The sequence below is a fragment of the Quercus lobata genome, chromosome 1 (assembly GCF_001633185.2).
Source record: "Quercus lobata isolate SW786 chromosome 1, ValleyOak3.0 Primary Assembly, whole genome shotgun sequence".
In the NCBI taxonomy this organism is placed as follows: Eukaryota; Viridiplantae; Streptophyta; class Magnoliopsida; order Fagales; family Fagaceae; genus Quercus; species Quercus lobata.
Genome location: NC_044904.1, coordinates 18,529,172 through 18,554,374, shown reverse-complemented (window position 1 = coordinate 18,554,374; position 25,203 = coordinate 18,529,172). Strand labels below are relative to the sequence as shown.

General features: G+C 37.0%; 2 protein-coding genes, 2 long non-coding RNA genes and 1 pseudogene across 4 annotated transcripts; 1 reads left to right on the top strand and 4 right to left on the bottom strand.

Annotated features, from left to right (window-relative positions):
- Positions 1-705: 705 nt before the first annotated feature.
- LOC115950299 (double-stranded RNA-binding protein 1-like) lies at positions 706-5,450 on the bottom strand. Its single transcript, XM_031067522.1, has 5 exons — positions 5,218-5,450; positions 4,351-4,479; positions 2,725-2,960; positions 2,207-2,426; positions 706-950 (listed from the first exon to the last, which is right to left on the bottom strand). Exons 1-5 carry the CDS (start codon positions 5,423-5,425, stop codon positions 706-708), a joined length of 1,038 nt encoding a protein of 345 aa, XP_030923382.1. The 5' UTR covers positions 5,426-5,450.
- A 601-nt stretch (positions 5,451-6,051) lies between these two features.
- On the top strand, positions 6,052-7,921 carry LOC115981913. Its single transcript, XR_004089471.1, has 4 exons — positions 6,052-6,502; positions 6,578-6,675; positions 7,073-7,124; positions 7,376-7,921. It is a non-coding gene; the product is annotated as an uncharacterized LOC115981913 (long non-coding RNA).
- Positions 7,922-8,365: 444 nt separating this feature from the next.
- LOC115981907 lies at positions 8,366-10,476 on the bottom strand. Its single transcript, XR_004089470.1, has 3 exons — positions 9,945-10,476; positions 9,684-9,770; positions 8,366-8,916 (listed from the first exon to the last, which is right to left on the bottom strand). It is a non-coding gene; the product is annotated as an uncharacterized LOC115981907 (long non-coding RNA).
- Positions 10,477-14,450: 3,974 nt separating this feature from the next.
- LOC115950288 lies at positions 14,451-16,853 on the bottom strand (annotated as a pseudogene).
- A 4,326-nt stretch (positions 16,854-21,179) lies between these two features.
- LOC115981870 (G-type lectin S-receptor-like serine/threonine-protein kinase LECRK3) lies at positions 21,180-24,141 on the bottom strand. The gene has a single exon (XM_031104290.1). It carries the CDS (start codon positions 23,737-23,739, stop codon positions 21,343-21,345), a length of 2,397 nt encoding a protein of 798 aa, XP_030960150.1. The 5' UTR covers positions 23,740-24,141; the 3' UTR covers positions 21,180-21,342.
- Between the last annotated feature and the right edge of the window lie 1,062 nt (positions 24,142-25,203).

Sequence of the window (25,203 nt, the reverse complement as noted above, 5' to 3'; positions counted from 1 at the left end):
CTTCATTTAAGAATGATGAATATATAAGGAAGGTTCACAAGTAGCCATGCTTGATTGTATTAGGATTCAAGAAAGCATCATAAAAGATAATAAAGTGTCAATTGCTTTGACACCTGATTACATGTAACTTGCAAGACAAGTAATACAATTTAAACATAATAAAACTTCTAGTTAACTTTTAGCATATAAGGTCGTTTGGTTGAAGATGTAACATGTCTCAGTGAAAGTAGACCCTAACAAAGAGCAACTTAGCAGAGAAATTGATAAAAGCGACTCCACCAGATCAGTTACCTTCTTCATTTGGGAACTCCAAGCTCACAGCCACCCACTTGTTGTCACCAATTTGAAGCACTGTAATGCCCTTGGGGAATTCAATATTCGGTAAGCTTGTATACACCCTTACTCTGTTGCATAGTAAGTAACTCATTGTTCCTACATTCTTCATGCTTGAGTCTGAATTTGAGAGAGCAGAAAAATTGGGATGTGCCAAATTAGGAGAAGACAATTGGCCTTGTTTGGGTGACGAAGGTACTGAGTCAGGACAAGAAAATGAGTTCCCACTCTCAGTATTCTGGTCTAGTTGCAGCACTGCGGGAGACGAACGTATATTGAATGATCAGCATTTTGGGCTGATACAACTTGGGAAAGTTCTATAACTATGGAAGAAGTGCTATTTTTTTTTTTTTTTTTTTATTGTATTAGGAGTTACTTATCAGAAACATTAGAAAAGGGAAAGGGAAAAAGTATTAAGCACTGGGTCAATATGTAACCTGTACTTTCTTCTTTAAAAGTTTCTTTGTACTTAATGATTGGAGATGGAAGCAGATGATTCTCATCTTCAAGGTTCTGCTGTGATTTCATGGTCTTGGTCAATGTTAAGCTTGTAGTTAGGAGAGCTTCATCCTCACCAAGATTAGGAGAAGCAGCCTCAGAACTCCGACTCAATCCACCTGAACAGGAAATGAACATTCTCAAAGTACAATCATGGACTTATTTCTTTCATGCCAATGCACGAGCAAAGAAGTAAGCATATTACAATGAAGTTTCATACACAACATAGCAGTATGGAATGGTGCATCCCAGTGAGAGAAGTAGGTAACTTTCTACTTTGCAACAAATCATTATTCATTTACCAAGGAAACGTTTTTAATGCCATTAATCATGTGCTAGAGGATAGCATTATAACTTTAAAAATGATGACCATAGCCTATAAGTAGAACTACTTTAACACCCCCCCCCCCCCCACACACCCCAAAATTCAAAATTCAAAATTCAAAAAAAAAATCCTATAAGTATGACACTGAACTACAATGAACTATTTCTAGATCCCATTAGCACAATGGTAGATATTTTATCACCCCTCCCAATTGGCTAAACAGGTGGATAACCTAAAGATAGACCAAGCAGATGCAATGAATATGCATTATTTAACAATTGTGGGACACAAATTTCCAGAAAAAAAAAAAAAAAAAAAAAAAATGGAACATATGGAGGGACAGAGAAAGAAAAAAGGAAATCTAGAGAGTTAAAAAAAAAAATTTGAAATGAAGAGTAGAAAATAGTACAAATATTTCATTTTCTCTGGAAGTGATAGGGTATAAATAGAATTTGTTTAATAATCCAAGTGAAGAAACAAATTTTTTATGAATTTGTTAAAAATTGTACATATATGAGTCCAATCAGTCATTGTGGAACAATATAGACTGCAAATTAAACTAGACCACGGAAGAAAGTCTATATTACGTGTTTGAAAGAAGTTTCTCTAGAACGTATGTGAATGGATGGACACAAATCTATAATTAGTATTATTTTTTTTTTGGATAATTAGTCTTACTTTTTTTTCTTTTTTTTTTGCTAAACATAATTAGTCTTACTTAATGTACACTGTACATGATGTTTTATAATCGCAGTTACAGTACATATTGAAGTAAGAAATGAGTTAAGAGCCACTTATACAATGTTTCAGCAACTTTTTGGAATGATTTATCTCCAACCTAAATTTTCATTTTTCTTTTCTGAATGGCTAACGTTCCAGACATATAGTATCTAAATAATGAATAGATTAGAATCACAATCGATGCCCCGAAGAGAACATATTTAATCAATTCTAGTTGCTCTTCATGCAATATGACCAGAAGAACTTCCTTATGCCTAACATTGAAACCAATGGCATAAATACCATCACAAACAGGAACAAGAGACTTACGCTCTTTTAGAATAGAGTAAGCAACCTTTGCAGCATTCAACTCTGCCTGTTTCTTGGATTTCCCTTCTTTCCCACGAAATATCTCTCCTTCTACTTCCACATTGGAATAGAATGTCGGCAAGTGTAATTCACCAGATTTTGTAGTTTTATATATTGGTATAGAGAAACCTTCCTGCTGAGCTAACTCCTGCAAGAGATTCTTGTATAGACCAAAGTCACCCTGAAAGGGATAAAGGGGTGGAAAATCAATGAAATTGACATCAACATATTATGTGAATTACAACAAGTACTAAGGCTTAGTCCCAAAATTTTGGAGTCGGCTATGGATCATTAACAAATTAATTAGGTTGGCCACATGTATTATTTTCCGTTATTCTATTCTATCCAAAGTCATACTCTCTGATACTTCCTTAATTGGTGTCAACATATTATGTGAATTAGCAACTGTTAATCATCTTCACCTTCATGAAAAAAAAATGGTGCGAGTATTATGGAAGGTATAAGTTCAAGAAACTTGCCTTCTGAAAGCCATCAGGTGACAATGACATTAAAGCAGCCTTTGCAGCAGCCTGCTCTGCCCCCTTTAATGTTTTGAAGAACATTGGGCTCTCAAAGGTTTGACCACCAACTGTAACTGTAGCCTTGAAGCGAATGGCGTGGGATGGGCCATCACTTTCACTCATGTATAATGGCGGATCAAGATTTTTCTGCTGCGCATATTTCTGCAGCAGGCCCTTGTATTGACTTTGAAAATCTATGAGAACAAATCAACTGTTAGACATATGTTCAACAAAAAAAAAAAAAAGAATGCAAGAAGAGCATGTGTAAATAGTCAGGGAGATGAAATATAGATTAAAGATGCTGGCTAATCTTTTTTCACTAGAAAGAAAAGATGAGAAATCCGAAAATTGCATTTTTCGCACAAACATTCTTACATACATTATGTAATTTACATATTAAAACACACACACACACAGAGTCGTATACAAGTCGAATCTAGGATCTAAGATAATCCACGGCCTAAAAGTACAAACTATCATATTTTTAGCATCTCTTGAATGGAGAAAACTTATGTCCATTGAATTGTTAATTGGAAACATAGGTTAAATACTGCCGATGATTTGGAACCAAACCAACTTAATGAATAGGGAAGAAACCGTACAATTTGTCAATTTAAAGAACTTTGCCGTCTTACAATTGAATGGTGGAATCTATAAAGACAGCTGCACCAATAGGCAATAGTTTCTTTTTCTTTTTTTTTAATTTTTTATTATTATTATTATTATGTAAAAAGGGGCGCAATCCAAGTACACGGTAAGTATACAAAGGAACAATAGGTGAAAGCATTTTGCTTGAAATTATTTACTTCAACATTGATCGATTGTCCCATCAAAAAATAAAAAATTGATCGACTGCGTATCATTTACCATTGACTGAGTTACAAATAAAAAAAGGGTCATGCTAATGAGTGCCTTTAGAGCACTTATTAACAATCAATTTTAGGAAAATTTTGACATCATTTTTATGAGAAATGAAAAAAGCTGTCAAAACATTAATTGTTTTTTTTTTCTTTTCCTATAAAAACTTTCTTTAACTGGATTCTTAAGATGCAAAGAATGCCTTTTGCCAGTTGGTCCATTTATTAAGACATGTAATTTCTTCTTTATAACTACAATTACTCTCTCTCTCCTCCCATGTGTGTGTTAAAAATACATAGTATTCTAAAAAGAAAAGAAAAAAATCTCTCTCTCTCTCTTGTTAATTACTCACAGTCTTCTCACTCTAAAAAAAAAAAGAAAAAAAACTCAGTCTGCTTAAAAAACATTTATTATTATAATTATTATCAATTTTGCATGAACACTGTTTCTTTCCCCAAAAAAATAAAAATTCCAAAAACCATGCAGAAATAGGATCTGGGTCAGCTATAATTAACAAAACTTTATTTTGTTCTAACACAATAAAAATAACCATGTTTATAAAGAAAGCAACTACTTCAACAACACAAAAAAAAAAACAGCCATTTTGGAAAGATATAGAAGCATTAGAAATTTATAGAAAAAGTACACAACTTTGGCAAGAAATGTTAATTGTTTAGCTTTGTGAAAACAAACAGTGAAGAAATTGTAGGCCTTGAAATCCCTTACCGTCTGTGAGTGTGACATGTAAGGCGTCTGACTGAATCTGGGGATCATCATCATCATCATGATACGTTTCTGTGGTAGTGTTTGACTCTACATCAATCGGTTCAGTACTAGGCAATGTGGCAGAGGAACCTGATCAAACCATTTTAAAAAAATCAAAATAGTTACATGTTGTAGAATTATACAATCTGTACACACAACACAAGTACATAATGTCACGCGTCACATAATTACATTAAATATGTAAATATTAATTAAACAAAATTATCTAGTACTAATCAAATTTAATATAACACATTAAATATATAATTTGATGACTAATACCGATTAAACTAATGTTAATTTCATATAGAGAACTGAATTTCATAGTTGAACCATAAATTTTAATTAAAAAAAAATATAGGATATCTTTTTTTTTTTTTTTTGAGAAACAAAAAATATAGGATATCGGTTTACAAAAATTAAAGTATCAAGCTATTAGGGGTTATTCATCTATAATTAATGATGTAACTCATTTTCAACATTTTAAAGGTTTCAATTGGGTTAAGTTTCTATTGATCTCGTACTTTGGGAGTCTCGATAGAAATGAGAATGAAAAATGCACTAAAATCACTAATTGATGAGTTTCATCAATCTAATTATTGAATGTTTAAATTACTTTTATTTTATTTTATGAATGGTAATATGTCAATTTGTAGGTTTATAATAAAATTTGTGATATCCTTACCATCACTAATAAAAAAAATGCACAATTATTAATATATATAATTTTATAAAATTTTGGTCCTTTGAGGCCCTATTTTCCTAAAAAAAAAAAAAAAGTGGTAGGGGCTTAGGCCTTGGGCCGGCCCTGTGAATAGTGAAGAGTACCGGTGAAGTGGAGGAAGGCGAGTTTGGCGGCGGCGTTTTGGGCATCCTTGGAGGATTTGGAGGGAAAGGGAGAGTGAAAGAACAGGCCATTGACAGAAACAGAGGAGTTGAAGCGAGGGTGGTGATCAGGTCCGTCTTTCATGGTGGAGTACATGGGTGGCCTCCATTGCTTCTTCTGGCATAACTCCTGCACCTTTGTTTTGTACATTCTCTCTCTCTCTCTCTCTCTCTCTCTCTCTCTCTCTCTCTCTCTCAACTATGAAATGAAATTTGGATTTGAAAGAGGCTGTGACTGTGAGTGTGAGCTTTTATATATATATATATAGATGCTTTTGGCTCTGATTCTGTGACAAGACACACAAATGCAATGCTTCCCGCGTGAGTGTAGTAGTAGTAGTAGTGCACTCCTTTTTGTGAATTTCCAACGGCATGGTTTTTTTTCATGCCGTTGGAAAAAGTACTTAGGAAAATTTTAATGCGGAAAATAAAGAAAAGATATTAAACATTAATTGTTTTATTTCTTTTCCTTTAAATTTTTTTAAAAAAAAAATTATTCACTAATAAATGTCTTTAGCACATCTTAAATTTTCCTAAGAAAAATATTAGAGCAATAAACTTTTTTACCAACTTCTTACCTGGTAATTGGTAATTGATAAGTAAAAAAAAATTATGTCAGTTGTGAGTTCATGCGTGTGAGAATTTGGAAAAATTTGAGGTGTAGCATTGGTTTTTTGTCTCTAGGATAAATCCTGCATGAAATTATTAATTAATTGTAGGGAGGGCGTTAAAAAAGCGTGAGTGAGTATGAATATGGGAAACGGATCCTCTCCATTTCCTTTGAAATGGAGAGGCCTCCAGTACACGGTCAGGATTTTTCTGAAAATGATCCACGCTCAAAAACTGGACACGTCATAAACTTAACCCACATAAACTTAACCCAAACCACATGAACTTAACCCAAGGTTAGATCAGCCTATTCTTTTCTCTCACCAACCCATCTGAAATTTCAAAGTTCAAACTCTCATCTCCAACTCTCATCTCCGAGGATTTTCTCTCATCTCCAACCCAAGGCCTTGCGCAATCTTTTTGAGAGTTGAGGCACAGAGTAACACAGAGATTTTGGAAAGAGAAAAGAGAAGAAAAAAATGAATACCCCTCACGGCACCGATCCAAGCAGAGATTTTGTCGTATCATCCGATCCAAGCAGGAAGCATTGACGGCACTGATATTCTCCCTCACGACAACGCCATTTACAGAGCCCACCTCTGCGCCTCTGCTGGACTCTGTATATATACCCCTCTCTCTCTCCTCCAATTCTCACAATTCCAATTCTACCCATCACTTTTCGCTCTTTTTGCAGATGACCCCTTTGGCGATCGCAAGGTCATCGGAGACCCTTACTGCACCGTCTTCGTCGGCCGCCTCTCTCGCCACACCTCCGAAGACACTCTTCGCGAGGTCTCTTCTCTTTTCAACCCTCTCACACTCTCTTTTTGGTTGCCGAGATAGCTTAAAGGAAAATAAAAAATAAAAAATTTAATAACTGAATTTGAATTTTTTTTGGTGTACTTAGGCGCTGAAGTGTCAATATCATTTCAATTTCATGTTTGTTTGGTTGCTGAGAAAATTTAATGCTCGTATAGAAATTTTAGTTTCTTTTCCTTTGGTTCCGTATATAGTCCGTATCAACTTTCCAAATTCAATTTATTTTCTTTTGCTTCCGTATTATTACTTTACTGATATGTCTAATTTTTCATTATATATATATATATATTTATATATATATATTAAAAAAATTATGTTCTTTTAATGAATTGTTATTTGTTAATGGAAAATATGGTTATTGGTGTTTTAGGCTATGAGCGAGTATGGGCGGGTGAAGAACTTGCACTTGGTCAGGCATATTGGTAATGATTTCATACGTCACTTTCTTAACTGTTGATTTCTGTTATCTATTTTGCAGTTGTCTTAACTTTCTTATTGTAGGTATTGCTGTTTGAGAATTTGGATTGAAATTCGCTTAATTGATGCAAATTATAATTTCTTGGGGTTTTTGATTTTTTTTTTTTTTTTGAATTGGGATTAGATTTTTGGACAGGTTCTGTTATTGGTTTCTTTGTAATTTTGAAGGATTGAGATTTGTTAATATTGCTTGTAGGTTTCATTGATCCTAATCATCAGTAATTTGGAAGGACCTTTGGAGCTATGATACATCCCAAAGCTTTGATACCAAAGCATCATACATTCATACCAAGAGATGGGGCAAGTTGGATGGAATGTATAATTAGCTATTTCTGAAAGCTGGAGTCATGTGATGGTAAAGGGCGACTCAAAAATTTGCTTCGACTCAATTGCGGGCAAGTACCAGTCCGTGGATTGGTCCATTTCTACTTTGACTGATAATATTCGTAGTTTAGCTATGTTGTTTGCTGTTTGCTCGTTTAGCTGGATCAATAGGAGTTGTAATGGCGCAGCTCATGCTGCTGCCAAGTTAGCTTTAGGTTCTTCCTCTCCTTTTTGTTGTAATAATGGCAATCTTCCGGCTGCTTTGCAGTCAGCTTGTAAGGTTGATTGCCCCTCTCTTGTTTTTCCTGTTTTGGTTTAATACTACTATAGCTGATTATCAAAAAAGAAGCAAGAGGTAGAATTCTTGTTAGGGCTCTTGTTCTAATAGTCTTGTAATCAAAGTGTACATTTCAATAAAGTTTTGTTCATTATTAGCTTTATTTATTATTGGATCAAACTCGTGCATCAATTCATGACCATATAGGCAACATCAAAATTGTTCAATTTGAAGCATTACAAGAAATTAGAAATAAAAAGGCGCACAATCAATTACATTGCGTTACACACTCAAACCAATGTAACTAAATTTTGTTACATTTTTCTTGGTTTGTATTCTAAATCCTTGTTAAAGTTTTTGTAAATGAACAATGAAACTACCTAGTATCAAAATAGAAAATACATTTAAAGTTTCAGTTATACTGAAAATAATTAGCCTATTGACAACAAGATATGGTTTCAATACATCATGGAGTGCTTGTAACAGGTTCTATGTTATGACTGGGTTTAATTTCTAACTGAATGGATAGTTATTTGGTCGTATTCAAGATGACCGGTCTCCTGAATAAGAGAATAGAGAAGGAAATTGGGATAATAATTCTCTGCTGCTTTATTAATTGCATTCTACGTTAAATACAAGTCTTAGGAATCCAAATAACAATAGATACTCCTATGAATATTCAGAATACTAACAGATAATCCAAAAGGGACTCAACTTCCTAGAAACTCAAATACAAGTACCAAATCAGGTATAACTTTATCTAAATAACATAATTCAAATATGAATGCAACAGCAACTCCTTAGTAATCCAAATATGAATTTCAAATGCAATAGCTATCCACCCACGGCAATAGCTATCCACAATGCCAAGTCTTCCACGTAATCTTCTCCCTTTCAGCAGTGCACTTCTTTCTTTAGACATCACATTCTACTTTGAAAAAATTCAGTTACAAGTTACAACCAAAGGCCATCTTTGATAGAGCTACTATTTTCCTGGCAGAGTACCAACACTTCATATTCTTAGCAATTTTTATGTCAAGCTTTTCTTTATGTAGCACTGTCATGTAATGTGTCTTAGCTGCTATGCTCTTTTCTGAATGTGTCTTAGATCATGGAATGCTTCAAAACATTTTATCCTGTTAACAACAAGAGACATATAGCTATTAATCCATCTAAAAGCTTTGGCCACAATAAATGGGGAAAATTCATAAAACAAACTCTTGTTCATAAGCTCAATTGTGCCTAAATTTAAATGCAATTTCTGCTTTATTGTATAGATCAGTACCATATTTGTATAACTTAGAAATGCCCAATTAGAATTAGAGTTCATAAATCAGTAACATATCTGTATAACATTGAAATGCCCAAGAATTAAAGTTCATCTAGAAATATTTGAAGATTTATTAAAAGAAAAAACACATCACCAAATTTTCAAACATTCTTTTGAACCAAAAACCCAGAATATTTGAGGGAGGCCTTAACATATAAAAATCTAAATTGACTACTTAAAATTTGGGCTAAACTTGTTAAGTATGATTGGTAACAATTCAAGCAAGCAAAGATTTTCCCCTCAAGTTAGCCTATCAAGAGCCACAGTTTATACCTTTAAAATGAACTACAACACGCAAAATACCCATCTGCAATTTAGGAAAATAACAGGTACCTAAGAAAAATTAGGACAAAAAGAGAAATTTCATAATGATTTTTTTAGCATAGACCAAGCAACACAATTACTTTACTGATGTCAAAGACAATAGCACATTTGGCTGTACCCAAAAACCTCCATTGTTTTATGCAAAAGGAAACTTAGCCACTAATAAAAACTGAAACAAAATGGGGGTTTCGGTCATATCTAAAAAGCAAATAAAAAGAGAATAGACAATAGAGAGAAAAAGAAGGGTACCAGCGGCCACCAATGGTGTAAACACCGTCTATATGCACCGCCGCCGGCAGTAGTGTGGTTACAAGATGAAGCTCGGCCAAGAACAATCTGTATCCAATTACACAAATTCCACATTATTTTTTTCCCATGTACAACAGGGAATTCAATTTCTTTATCAAAAGAAAACGAAATCCTAATACAATACTACAAATTAAAAGATCTTTTTTTTTGTTGAGAAAATTAAAAGAAGGAAAAATCAAAGAGGGAGACAGAGAACTTTACCAGAACCACGGTCGGAATTGGTGGAGCGGAACACGGCGGCTGCTAGCGGTAGCCATGGAGATTGAGCATCAACTTCTCTCTTTCCCGATTTTCCCCAAACCCAAACCCTAACCTTCTCTGATTTGGGTCTGAACCAAATCGGCAAGGCTGGCTCACCGCAACCACCACCTCCGATGGTGGCTTCTTCTCTCCTTCGACCAAAATCTCTTTCTCTGTCTCTCAATCTCATTTCCCTTCATAGATCAAACCTGAAAGATCATCAACTTCTCTCTTTCCCCATTTTCTCCAAACCCAAACCCTAACCTTCTCCGATTTGGGTCTGAAAAGCATCAATGTCTCTCTTTACACCCAATTCTCTCCAAACCCCAACCCTTACTCTCTCTCTGATCTGAGTCTAAAAAGGATGCGTGTATGGGTGTCGGGATCTCTGGTGAGCTAAGGTTTTTTCTTTGTTTTTGCTGATGGGTTTGAGTTGAGTATGCTAGAAATGGAGGTTGAGAGAGTTTGAACTTCGAAATTTGAGAGAGAGAGTTTGAACAGCTGGTGAGAGTTAAGAGTTTAACTTGAGTTTTTTTTTGCCCGGTTGAGTTAAACCCCAGTTAAGTGCGTTGAACTCTAGTTAAGTGTGGTGTTAAAATTTTAAATGACGTGTCCAGTTTTTGAGCGTGGATCATTTTGGACGAAATCCTGACCGTGTACTGGAGCCTCTCCATTTCAAAGGAAATGGAGAGGATCCGTTTCCATGAATATGATATCTTGTTCTTTTGGATAGCATGGACTTTGTACTTCACTGAAATGATATCTTTTTGATCCTTTTAGACTGCGGTATTATTTTATTTTGGTTCCTTAATTTTAAAAAATTTCATTATGGTCAATTAAGATTGATTGATACCATTTTCAAAATTGACCATCCATCCATTTTTGTGACTGATCTAATCGTTAAGTGCCAACAAACGACATTAACCGAAATGAACCGAATGGACCGAACAGTAACTATAAATATTTTTAATGTTTTATATTTAAAAAAATAAAATAGGAAAAAATACTCATACACCCTCTAAACTTTCAACTATTGGCCAAAAGACCCCCTCAATTTTTTTATTGGCCAATTTACACCTTAAATTATTCACAACTGTCAAATCAATACTTCAGTTAGTCACACATTAAAACACTAACAGAATAAGCACGTGTCACTCGCGTGACTTTCAAATACAAACATTAAAAAAAAAAAAAAAACCAAACGTCCAAAACCCAACGGAAAGAGGAGAAGAGAACCAAGTCCGGCAGAGAGAACCTTGTCCCGGCGGCGCCTTGGTGGTTCCGCCGCACAATTCAATCTGGAAACCACCGCACAACCGCAACGCCATCATTATGACCAAAACCCATCAAGAACCAGTGAAGAAGAACAAAAAAAATTGAGCAGAAAAACCAGAAAAAACGAGCAGAAATATGAGCAAAACCCAGATCAGAAAAACAAAAAAAAAAACAAAAAAAAAGTAGAAATATGAACAACCTAAATCAAAACCAACAGATTGAGAACAACCAGCAAAAACCCAGCCCGAAACGCAGAGAGAGGCTAAAACCAACGCCCGAAACACAAACCCAAAATGCAAACAAAGCCCCAAACCCAGCCTGAAATCCACGCCGAAACACAAACACAAACGCCAAAACCCATACCAAAACACAAACACAGCCCGAAATCCACTTTGAAACACAAACATAAACGCCGAAACCCATACCGAAACACAAACACCAACGCCGAAACCCATACCGAAACACAAACACAGCCCGAAATCCACTCTGAAACACAAACATAAATGGCGAAACCCATACCGAAACATAAATACAAACGCCGAAATGGGTCAGCGATGGAGGCTTGGGGCTTGGGGCTTGGGTCGGCGATGAATTGAGGAAGAAAGATGGTTGGAGCTTGGCAGGGGAGAGACATACCCAGATTGAACAGTGCGGCGGAACCACCAAGGCACCGCCGGGACAAGGGCGGCGAGATGGCAGAGAGAAGCTCAGCAATGGCTCTGAACGGCGTGGATTCTCCCTCTGCCGGACCTGGTTCTCTTCTCCTCTTTCCGTTGGGTTTTGGACGTTTGGGTTTTTTTTTTTATGTTTGTATTTGAAAGTCACGTGAGTGACATGTGCTTATTCCGTTAGTGTTTTAACGTGTGACTAACTGAAGTATTGATTTGGCAGTTGTGAATAGTTTAAGGAGTAAATTGGTCAATAAAAAAGTTGAGAGGGTCTTTTGGCCAATAGTTGAAAGTTTAGGGGGTGTATGGGCATTTTTCCCAATAAAATATCCCTAAGTAATCTTCTATTCATTATTCTCACCCTCTCCGTCTCTCTCACTCACAGTTGGCTAGATTATGTTGAATTTATGTTAAGATATAATACACTAATCTTCTATTAGATCAATCCCTTCCCACCCGAATACATATTGCAGTTTGAATGCAAATGAGAAATAACATAATCAAGAGGAAATAATAAATCACAAAATCTACATAATATGTGCAAAACCATCTTAGCAAGCATGTGTGCACATTAATTGCTCTTTCTGTACATGTGTTGCAATCCTTTTTATGTTTGATTGTTGTGTGTTGGACTTTATATTGGTTGGTTATTGATAATAGTGTTATATTTAATTATCAATGATGACTCTTGCAAAGCAACTTTGCTTTTAATTTTCAAGAAAATCACCAAAAAAGCAAGCTGACAATTCAACTTTCCATATTTGCATGATGAGTGCAGCCCTCAGATTATACATTGTGACATCAAGCCTAAAAATATACTAGGGGATGTCTCATATCATATACAACAAGGATTTCTGACTTTGGATTAGCTAAGCTTTAGAAGATACTACAACTGTGATAAGGGAACCAAAGGTTTCATGGCCCTTGAGTGGTTCAGGAACAAACCTATCATACCAAAGGTGGACATTTACAATTTTGGTGTCTTGGTGCTTGAGTTCATTTGCTGTAGGAAGAATGTCGAACCGAGTATAGAGGATGAAAATAAAATAATATTGACTGGTTGGGCTTATGATAAGTACAAAGAAGGGAGCTTGGATCTGCTAATAGAAAATGATAAGGAGGCAAGGAATGACATGAAAAGGGTGGAGAAGTTTGCGATGACTGCTATCTGGTGTATTTGGTAGCATCCATTGCTAAGACCTTCCATAGAGAAGGTCTGCAAATGTTGGAAGGTGCCACTGAAGTTTCAGTGCCCCCATATCCGTTTTCAACTATTTCAGTATAATCAATTACCAATACCAATAGGTATGCATTTTCATCCTTAGTACTTGAACCATGTTTGGCTATAATGCTAGGTTGTACTGATTTAGATACTAGCTTGTCTGTTTTAATGTAGAGATTATGTTAACATGTAATCTCTTCTCAATTCAGTATTTTCTTCATACAGTTGAATAAAAAATTGAGTCCTACTTATGGTTCAAAACAACATTTTCCCTTCTTAATTCTGTTCTAATTTCGTTTTGGAATTTATGTGTAGCACTTAATAAAAAAAATGTCCCCCCGAAAAAAAAAAAAAAAAATCAATCGATAGCTTCTACTAATACACGTGTGTAAAAAAATTCACCTTTGGAGTTATTGAGTTTAGCCGGGAAGATTTAAACTAGTGATCTCCATTTTATAAGGCATAATTTCTTGCAGATTGCACTATGTCTCAGTGTTGCACCCTTTTTTTGGGGGGGTCCATTAAAGAGAAACAAAGATGCTTGCAGAATTTGTGTTACCTTCATATTTTAAAACAAAACAAAATATCATTTTACTAGTATAAATGATGACCAGGAACAAAGACGGCATGATTGTAATTCCATTTCACCATACCATTTTTTCCCTCAATTTTTGTACCTTTTATCCTTCTATACCCCATTTCAGATCCTTATATGGCACTAATGAATACTTACAAATGTCCAGATCATCTCTGTATAACATTTGTCATAAGGCAGTTTTACAAAGGTGTAGGACAGTAGTTTAGGCCTTTGCTAAGTCTAGCTAGATTTCATCTAAGAAGACCTACCTGAAAATAATCTGCATAGAAAAATATGTCAAACATTTCAGCTCCAATTAGTTCTAGAGTCTAGTAGACACTAGTCTTTGTCCTGATCTTGTCGATTGGAGTTTGCTAAAATTGGTGGAGGGATTCTGCAGGTGAGGCAAATTTCTGCCCATAACATGCTACTTGGTTTTCAATCCTTATTTGTGATGGCATTAGCTGTTGAGTTTTGCATTAGTGTTATGGTGGCTCAATACTCAGTAGAAAAGAAACATTTTTTGCAGTACTAAAGGAAAACTTTATCTAGCAAAATACAAATTTCATATAAAGAATTACTTGACAAAGAAAAGTTGTCATTTTATTGAGTCTCGGGACACTGATAATTATCGTACATTCATGAGTATACCATTCCTGAAAGTATTGATTGTTAAACATGAATAATGACTTAATAAAGCTAGAAACTTAATTATATTAAAGGATTTAGATTGAACTAATAAATGAGGATGGATTTGGAGGAACTGAGACTTCAACAGCTCCTTCCATCATCTGTACCACTTTCTTCATTGTTGGCCTTAGCAATGGATCTTCCTAAATGCACCATATTGCAATCATCACATATTTCTTCACTGTCTTCAGGTCATGAATTGCCTCCTCATCATTCTCCACTAACAAATCCAGTTTCCTGTCTGTATAGCAATCATATGCCCAATCAGCCAGTATCATCAAATTCTCATCCTGTTCCTCTGCTTCAAAATGCTTCCTAACACAAACAAGCTCTAGCAACAAAATGCCAAAGCTATAAACATCCACCTTGACGGTAACAGGAATTTTTCTAAACCATTCAGGGGCTACATACCCTTTAGTTCCCCTAATCCCAGTAGTAGTTCGAGTCTGGTCCTTTTTCAAAAGCTTGGCTAATCCAAAGTCAGAAATTCTAGCTGCAAAAGAGTCATCTAGGAGGATGTTCTGTGGCTTGATATCACAATCTATGATTTGGGTGCTGCATTCTTCATGCAAGTAAAAGAGCCCTCTTGCAGTTCCTAATGCTATTTGAATTCTTTGGTACCAATTTGGCCGTGAACCCCCAAAGAGGAAGCTCGCTAAAGAACCATTGCTCATGAATTCATATACGAGAAGCCGGTGCTGCCCCTCGTTGCAGAATCCTAGCAGTTGGACCAAATTTCTGTGGTTTGTTCTGCCGATAGCACTCACTTCAGCATTGAACTCCAAATCACCTTCTCTCACCATATTATTTAACCTTTTAACAGCAATTAATTTTCTATCCTCAAATCCTAGAACCCCTTTATAAACTTTTGCAAAGGCACCCTTCCCCAACTCTTCCTTGAACCCATATGTGGCTTCTGTTAGTTCCTCATAAGTGTAACTTCGCAAATTCATGCCTGGCATGATTGGGTATGGTTGAAGGGCCTTTGGTTTCCAATATTTGAAACGAAAAACGGGCAAAAAGGCAGCCATTATGAAGAGTAAGTTCAGAAACACTGAGCTGCTAAGGAGCACTGACACAATGAGTATCACAGTTGAGTTATCTTTCTTCTTCAATAATGCAGTTGGAGGCTTCAAAGTAGAATTTTCCTTTCTTATTTTGATCAGAGTTGTTCCTTTAAAATTGGAATCTATCCTCCCATTTGAGAGAGGAAATTTCTTCTTCCAACAGTACTGACCATCATAAACTGCAGCAACACAAAAGCAATCACCCAAGCAAGGTATTCTGCACGAATCCTCAGTTTGGCCTGAAAAGTATTCATAATCAGTCCAGCCAGGCCAATCTGTATTCAGCATGGACTTAAAATAAAAAAGATCCGATTCTGGAAATGCTTCATCACAACTTTGTGAAAGAAAGTTCTGTTTGCAACCCTTCAAAACATCATCTGGATCAATGAAGGAGTATCCATCTGGGCATAGGCATTTTGGTCTTAGATCATCTCCTTGTCTGCAGTAGCTATTATACCCACAAGCTCCACCACCATGTTCTGTGATCACAAAATTGCATAAATTTGAAGGTATGAAGCTTGACGGAAAAAGAGACCAAGTCATAGGCCAACTCGCCGAGCTGCTTTTTGGGTAGATATAATGCCTTAAAACACCATCATATTCCATGAGTGCTCTTTGATAGAAGTCCTGCGTAGAAACAGGACTTGACGATATCGTTTTAACTATGCTTCCATTTCTTGCTATAAAGTTTATAGAGCCAGACTTGTTAAAGACCACCTGAAAGCCGCTGCCTACAAATTCTTCTGGCCTGGGCCAATAATCAACATAAGGATGCTCCATGGGGTAAGCTCTAGTTTGAAGCGCAAGATTTCCGTCTGATTTCAGCGTGAACTGGAACCTTCCATTGGAGTAATTCCCTTCCAAGTAACGAGCAACAAGCTTGCTGCCCAGACTCATCTTCTGTGTAGGTAACATTGTGTCAGTTGGATGATCAAAACTCTGCCACAAATGCACAGTGTCCTGGCTTGCCAGCACAAAGTTTCCAGTGTCAAGCATGGCTGCATAAGCAACTCCTAAACGGTCTAACGGAGGCTTCCATATCTCTTTTCCTGTTGGGTCACTGAGTACAAATTGGCCATCTTTGGTAAGTTCAACTTTGGATCCTGTTGGCACAAGATTATCTCTATTGGCTGACCAAACAATGGTTTTTTCAGGTATTTTGTTGAACCAAATGGCTAGTAGATAGCCTCCTTTTCCAATTTGTTGGAAACCAAAAGCAAAGTCACCAGAAGGCGATGCCCAGTAAGAATCTTTTTCTTGTGTAGTAAGAGATGATCCTAGAGATTGGTTTCTGGAAATTTGAGCAGTGGTGGAATATGGTAGCAACAGAACAAGAAGCAGAAAGAAAAGATTTGATAGTGCTAAAGCCATTGTATGAAGAGTGTATAAAATGAATATATCCAATGACACTATATAATGAAAAATCTACTAGTAGGAAGAAATGTGGAACATTTAATTCATGGAAGATTCAAAGTCTACAGGCACGAAAGTTGCATCCAAAACAGACGGTCAAAAACGTTGGCATACTACTGTTTCGGGCAAAAGTTGTATTCACTCATTAAGATTTGTTTTATCAAATTTTTTTTGATATATGTCAAGTATAAGTTATGTAGGATGTAGATTATGTTCCTAATCACTCTGCGAAATAGAATCTTGTAGTAGATGGATCCTTCGTTTTGGCAAAAGTATGAATTAACTTTATTTAGGGATGATTATTCTGTCCCTACGTTTTCAGCACCAGGGTTGCTTGTGGTTAATTCTTGCAATTAGACAGGTCAGACCGATCAGATTCAAGTTCAGTCCAGTCAAACTTGGTCGTTCTATACGGGTTGCAAAATTTCGTCTTTTGCGGTCGAGTCAACCCAACAGAACTCTTATTCTTTTTTTTTTTGAAAATGGACTTGGTTTTCATTAAACCACAAAGAAGGTACAACCATACAAAGATCTGCAGAAGCAGAACCAGACAGATTACATATTAAGCAGCATCCAATTGAATTAACAAAGAAATAAAAGGGGGAGTTACACCCCTCCAAAGTTGGGAATTTCCAGTCCTGCGCGCATAGTGGGCCAGTTCATGTGCCACTTGATTGAAGTCTCGGCTTATGTGCTGAAAGGAGCAGGACTCAAAGGAGCTGCGAATATGCAGAATTTCCAGGATAAGGTGACCCGAGCTGCTGCCTATATACTTGTTATTTATGGCCTGGATTGCTACCAGCGCATCTGACTCCAAAATAACCCGAGGGAGGTGTAAGTCTTGGGCAAGCAAAATGCCTTGAAGCAGGGCCATAATCTCCACCAGTTCTGCAGAATAGCATGCTTTTAGGAGCTTGCAACTAGCTACAACTGTCTGGCCAGTGCAGTCCCTGACTATTACTCCAACGCTTGAATTCCCCCCATGGTCCGAGGTTGCCCCATCAACATTAACTTTGAAGATTCCTAGAGGTGGGGGGGTCCATTTGATAGGTAGAGCCCTTGGTTGAGAGAAGTCCCAATCAACTACATTATTGAAGTCCTCCACCACACTCTTAGCCAATTGCCATACTTGGTGAGAAAGGCAGCCATCCTCATGGACTACCTTATTTCTGTTATACCATATTGCCCAGGCAATTCCAAAGAACAGTTCCAGATCTTGCTGAGAATGGTGGGAGAGGATGAACATGGCTGAGTCAATAAAAGACCACCGAACCTCTTGTGTGCCTAAGGGGTTTTCCGACCATTGATTCCAGACGAGGGTGGGGAAGTCACAACTGAGAAGGGCGTGGTTAATACATTCAGGATCCTTTTTACAGATTGGGCAGCCCCTATTACTGCTGATTCCTCTGTTGCAAATAGCTTCCATGGTGGGGAGACCATTGATACAAGCTCTCCAGGCAAAGATCTTGACCTTGGCAGGAAGATTAAGATGCCAAAGTTTCTTCCAAAGTGATTTATATGGGTCTCCTGAAGAACATTCCCCAACCTTCTTTGTTTCAAATAGATTGAAAGCAATGTGATAAGCACTTTTCACCGTAAATTCTCCTCGGTTATTACCCAACCAGATTAGCTTATCTTCAGGCATGCTATGAGACAAAGGAATCCTTAGAATAGAGTCCGCCTCAAAGGGGAGAAACGTTGCTCTGACCAAGGTGACATTCCACCACTTTGTGAGAGGGTCAATGAGGGCAGAAACCATGGGAAATTCAGGATTATTGTTTCGAGGAGAAATAACCTTGTAAGTGGATGGGGTAGGCAGCCACCTATCCTCCCAAATGTGAATCAGCTTCCCATTGCCAACTCTCCACCTAGAACCCCTCCTTATGACTTCAAGGCTGCTGTGAATACTTCTTCATGAGTATGAAGGCAAACTCCCAAGCTTGGCATTAAGTACATCACCTGTGGGAAAGTATTTTGATTTAAGGACCCGGGTAACTAAGGAAGATGGGTTGGATAGAATTCTCCACGCCTGCTTTGCAAGCATGGCTTGATTAAAGGCTCTCAAATTCCGGAACCCCATGCCTCCATCAGCTTTCGAAAAACACATCCTTTTCCAGCTGACCCAACTCAATTTTGCTTCGTTTTGCTTTTGACCCCACCAGAAATTTCTCATCATACTCTCCAAATCATCGCATAAGCTTTGTGGGAGTTGGAAGCAGCTCATAGTGTATGTCGGGATCGCCTGGGCCACTGCTTTGATGAGAATTTCTTTCCCTCCCATTGAAAGGAGTTTTCCTTTCCAACCAGCTAACTTCTGACCAATCCTCTCTTTTAATATGGAGAAAACCTGTGTTTTAGACCTTCCAATGAAGGAAGGAAGCCCTAAGTATTTAGTATGCTTTGAGTCTTGCATTGGCCCCAGAATGCTAAAAATCTCATTCTTAATACCATGGCTTGTGTTTGGGCTAAAAAACACTGAGGATTTGTCGGTGTTAATTTTTTGGCCCGAGGCTTCTTCATATCTACGGAGGATCAGCTTTAACACTTGGCATTCAGTAGGGTTTGCTTTGCAGAAGAGGATGCTGTCATCCGCAAAGAAGAGATGGGTCACTCTAGGGCAGCCACGAGCAATTGAGATACCAGTTAGGCACTGATTTTGGGCTGCTTCATGGATGAGGGCAGAGAGACCTTCAGCACAAAGGAGGAAGATACTAGGGGAGAGGGGATCACCTTGTCGGATCCCGCGAGTTGGTTTGATATTTCCATATGCAGCACCATTAATAAGGACTGAATATGAAACTGAGCAGATACATTCCATAACCAAATTTATCCACCTAGTACTGAAACCCATTCTTTCCATCACTCTTTGAATGAAACACCATTCAACCCTATCAAAGGCCTTACTCATGTCAAGTTTGGCTGCCATGAAGCCGTCCTTTCCGTCGGGGCCGGGAGCTTTGGTGGGGTGAATCTGTTTAAGAGCAGCAACAACCTCTTCTCTGGTGAAAACCCGGTCTAAGCTCTCATTCATGTCATCCGTTACCCTTGAAGGAATGGCTGCGGTTATTTCCTCAACTTGTGCTGGATGGGTTGTTGTGTAAATGTTCTCAAAATAATTAATGGCTGCATGGGCTATACTTTCCTTTTCATCACACCAGTTACCAACTTCATCCCAAATTCCAGCAATAGTGTTCTGCTTACGCCTCTCCGAAGCCTGAGCATGGAAGAATTTTGTATTCTTGTCCCCTTCCTTGAGCCAATGTGCTTTAGCTCGTTGACCCCAATAGAGTTCCTCATTCTTTTCACATATCAAGAACATAATAAAATCAAAATAAGAAACTTGATAATATTTTCTTTATTGTTCTTTTAATACAAATAAGATAATAAATAAATGTAAAACACTAAAATATAAAATTAAAATATTTACATGGTTCAAGGATTACTAAACTAAAACCTTCAACCTCACAAATACTATGGGAGTGTCTTGTTTTATATATATATATATATATATATTAGAAAAGAGTAAAGAGTGAAAATGTGACAAATTTGGCCGAGTTTGAGTGGTTAATAAACAATTTGGTTTATTTATAGTCCTAAGACCTGAGACAAGTTGTCCTAAACCTTTATCAAACAACAACAACCTGATAATATTGTGTTTCCCCTTCTTTCAATACAAATAAAGAGAATAAATAAATAAAAGCACTCAAAAGTTAAATAATATATAAATTTTTAAGTTTACGTTGTCCAAAGTTCACTAAATTGAAACTTCCAGTCCAGATCAGTGAAGAAAAAAAATCCAAACCATCCCATATTTTTCCTTTGGGTCAGGGTCCAGATCTCTCTATAAGCAACGGTCATTTCAATCTTGCTAAATCTTGCCAGATTTTGACTTAGGAATGCTTGAAAATAACTTCAACTGAAAAAATATCCCACATCGCCCAATTGTATGTTTAATGCCTTCACACAGCATTCAAGAGTTACCAGCTTTTGTATGTTGTGAGTTGTGTGATATTAAACCTTGGTCCCCACTCCCCTGTGTGTGTGATAGTCTAAGTCTTTCTCAAAAAAAGAAAAAGAAAAAATGAATTCCTAAAATCAATAAAAAGAAATTCCCAGGGGTTTTGTTGGCATTAACTGTTGGGTTTGTTTTAGTTTTGTTGTGGACTTGTGGTTCAATACTCTAATAAAAAAGAAAAAAAAATTCAGTACTAAATGAAAAAATTTTGTCTATCACTCCATTTCTGTGAGATACAAATTTTATATAAAGAATTAATTGACCTACAATAGTTGCCATTTTATTGAGATAGTCTTGAGATATACAGAAACTTATTTGACATTCATGAGCACACCATTCCTAGATATTTCTTGACTTACCAATCTGATAATGTCAACAATTTAACGTGCACAAGGCCTTAAACAACCAGAAGAGTACTTTATATTAAAGGATTTACATTGAACTGATAAATGAGGATGGATCTGGAGGAACCGAGACCTCAACAGCTCCTTCCATCATTTGTACCACTTTTTTCATTGTTGGCCTTAGTGATGGATCCTCCTGGATGCACCATAGTGCAATCATCACATATTTCTCCATTCTCTTCTTTTCATTTAATGCCTCCTCATCATTCTCCACTAACAGCTCCAATTTCCTATCTTTAAAGCAATCATAAGCCCAGTCAGCTAGTATCATCTGATCCTCATCCTGTGCCTCTGCTTCGAAACTCCTCCTGCAGCAAATGAGCTCTAGGAACAAAATGCCAAAGCTGTAAACATCTACCTTAACTGTAACAGGCATGTTTCTGAACCATTCTGGGGCAACATACCCTTTAGTGCCCCTGATTCTAGTAGTAGTTCGAGTCTGGTCTGTTTTCAAAAGCTTGGCTAATCCAAAGTCAGAAATTCTAGCTGTAAAAGAGTCGTCCAGGAGGATGTTTTGTGGCTTGATGTCGCAATGTATGGTCTGGGTGCTGCACTCTTCATGCAAGTAACAGAGGCCTCTTGCAGTTCCTAAAGCAATTCTCATTCTTTGATACCAATTCGGCTGTGAACCGCCAAAGAGGAAGCTTGCTAGAGAAGCATTACTCATGAATTCATATACAAGAAGCCGGTGCTGCCCCTCATTGCAGAATCCTAGCAGTTGGACCAAATTTCTGTGGTTTGTTCTGCCAATAGCCCTCACTTCAGCTGTGAACTCTATGTCGCTTTCTCTCACCATATTATTCAATTTTTTAACTGCAACAGGGTACCTATCCTCAGATTTTAGAACCCCCTTATATACTGTTGCAAAGGAACCACTCCCCAGCTCTTCCTTGAATCCATTTGTGGCTTCTCTTAGCTCCTCATAAGTGAAGCTTTGCAAGTTCATGCCTGGCATAACTGGGTTCAATGGCTTCGAATTATTGAAACGAAAAACAAGCAAAAAGGCTGCCAAAAACAAGAGTAAGTTAAGAAACACTGAGCTGCTTAAGAGCACTGATCCAATGAGTATCAGTGTTGAATGATCTTTCTTCTTTGAATCTGCACATGAAGGCTTCAAAGTAGAATTGTCTTTTCTTATTTTGATCAGAGCTTTTCCTCCAACACTGGAATCCATCCTCCCATTTGAGACAGGGAATTTCTTCTTCCAACACTCCCCATTTCTGAAAATAGCAACAGCGCAGAAACAATCATCCAAGCAAGCTTTCCTGCACCAATCCTCAGTTTGGCCTTGAAAGTGCTCATAATCAGACAGGGGCCAATCTGTATTCAGCATGGGCTGAAAATAGAAAAGATCAGTTTCTGGCAATGCTTTATCACAACTTTGTTGAAGAAAGTTTGGTTTGCATCCCTTCATAACATCATCTGGATCAACAAAGGTGTATCCATCTGGACATTGGCAATTTGGTCTTTGATCATCTCCTAGTTTGCAGTAGCTGTTGAATCCACAAGCTCCACCACCTGTGCCTTCAACAATATCCTTGCAGATGTTAGAAGGTATGAAGGTTGACAAAGAAGACCAGGCCATAGGCCACCTTCTGATAATTGAACTATTAGTGCTGATTTTTGGGTATACATAATGCCTTAAAACACCATCATATTCAAGAATTGCTCTCTGATAGAAGTCCTGTGTGGAACCAGCATTTGATGTTATATAATTAACCGTGCTTCCATTTTTTGCTATAAGGTATATGGAGCCAGACCGATTGAAGACCACCTGATAGCCACTGCCTACAGTTTTACTTGACCAATAAGCTGAATTAGAAGAATCCAAGGGGAAAGCTCTAGTTTCAAGCACAAGATTTCCATCTGATTGCAGTGTAAACTGGAACCTTCCATTGGAGTAATTCCTTTCTGAGTAACGAGCTACAAGTTTGCTGCCCTGATTCATTGTCTGTGAAGGTAATATTGTATCAGTTGGATGATCAAAACTCTCCCACCAAAGGCTAGAATCCTGGCTTGCTAGCACGAAGTTTCCACTATCAAGCATGGCTGCATAGGCAACTCTTGAACCGACTGAGTCAACTTTCCATATCTCATTGCCTGTTGGGTCATTGAGAACAAATCTGCCATCTTTGGTAAGCTCAACTTTGGATCCTCCTGGCACAAGATTATCTCCATTGGCTGACCAGACAATGGTTTTTTCAGGGATTTTGTTGAACCAGATGGCAAGTAGATAGCCTCCCTTTCCAATTTGTTGGAAACCAAAAGCAAATTCACCTTTAGGCGCTGCCCAGTAAGAGTCCTTGTTGTCTGCAGTGAGGGATGAGCCTAAAGATTGGTTTTTGGATGTTTGAGCTCTGGTGAAATATGGCAGCAATAGAACAAGAAACAAGAAGGAGAGAGGATGTGGTAGTGCTAAAGACATGGGTTGAAGTGTATTTCCAGGAAATTGGGTAGTATAAATGATAAAATGAAACTATGATAAATCTTATGGACTAATCCTGTTGCTGTCAGCCATAGGAGGAGCCAAGGAACATTTTGTTATAGCAAAAGCTGGCCTTGTGCCCAATATTTGCTATGAAGATTGTGAAGAGTGACTTTACTGTGCTCTACTAATAAGGTTTTCTTCATTGAATAATTCTTGATGATTCATCGTTCTTGAACTGTCTGCCATCCTAGATTCTTAGAAAAAATCTTCTCAAAAAAAGAAAAAGGAAAAGAAGACAACTGAAAAATCAACTGTGGTCCAAATGCATTACTTTTCAGCATTAGATTACTTTAAGTTCAGTGTATATACCCCTTACAGTCAAACTGCATGACCTCTAGAGAGCAGATATATGGTCCTACGGGGATAGTATTGTAAAAAAGTGTAACTTGGTACCATGTTTGTCGCTGGGAATGGGATTGTTGAATATTAATTTGGTAGTTGGCAATCATCCATGAAAGCAAGCTTGCATTACGGGCAAATGTTACCCTCTTATCATGGTGTTTGTCACAAGTCATTTGATGGGACCTAGATTTCTATACACGGGTAATTGATACCTCTTGCATCCAATATATGCATCATTCTTCACACGGTGTGTGGGTTTTACAATTGTGTCTAATAACTGGTCAAACCAATCAGATTCAAATTCAGTCTAGTCAAACTTGGTCGTTCTAAATGGGTTACAAAATCTATAATTCTTATTGTCTTTTGCGGGTCGAGTCAACCCAACAAAACCCATATTCTTTTCACATATATATAAAAAATAAATAAAATCTAAATAAGAAACTTGATAATATTTTCTTTATCGTTCTTTTAATTCAAATAAGATAATAAGTAAACAAAAACACTAATATAAAAAATATGAAATATGTATAAATTCTTAAGTTTACATAGTTCAAGGATTACTAAACTAAAACCTTCAATCTCACAAACACTATTGACGTGTATTGTTATGACCCGTTATCTATATATTAGAAAAGAGTAAGGAGTGAAAATGTGAAACAAATTTGGCAAAAAATAAAAATTGGAAACCTTCCCATAAGATCTGGTACGAATTGACCCATTTTTTCATGGGTCTAAAAATCATTACCCGTATTATATTTCTATTTTAGATTTGGATAGGTTATTGGTAAGCATCCAATTTTGCCAAATCTAATTAAGTAAATAAAATCCATGCGTAATTTGTCTAAGAAGTTTATATTTTATAAAAAATATCTCATATGATTCATTAAAAAAATAAAAATAAATCCTTGTTATGTTTCACCACAAAAGAATGGATCCTTTAGAAATTCTTTTAAACTAATTAAGTGAATAAAAAACCCAAGAGGACTGGGTTCAGTCAAGAAGACTTAATTCAAATTGTATCTTATTAACTCTTGTGGATTCAAACCAAAAAGAAAAGTC

Coding starts and splice junctions, on each gene's coding strand:
- LOC115981870 (XM_031104290.1), bottom strand. CDS start 23,739: ATGTCTTTAGCACTACCACATCCTCTCTCCTTCTTGTTTCTTGTTCTA.
- LOC115950299 (XM_031067522.1), bottom strand. CDS start 5,425: ATGTACAAAACAAAGGTGCAGGAGTTATGCCAGAAGAAGCAATGGAGG. Junction 2,961..4,350: donor ACATGTCACACTCACAGACG/GTAAGGGATTTC, acceptor TTGTTCTCATAG/ATTTTCAAAGTCAATACAAG. Junction 2,427..2,724: donor CACCTGATGGCTTTCAGAAG/GCAAGTTTCTTG, acceptor TATCCCTTTCAG/GGTGACTTTGGTCTATACAA.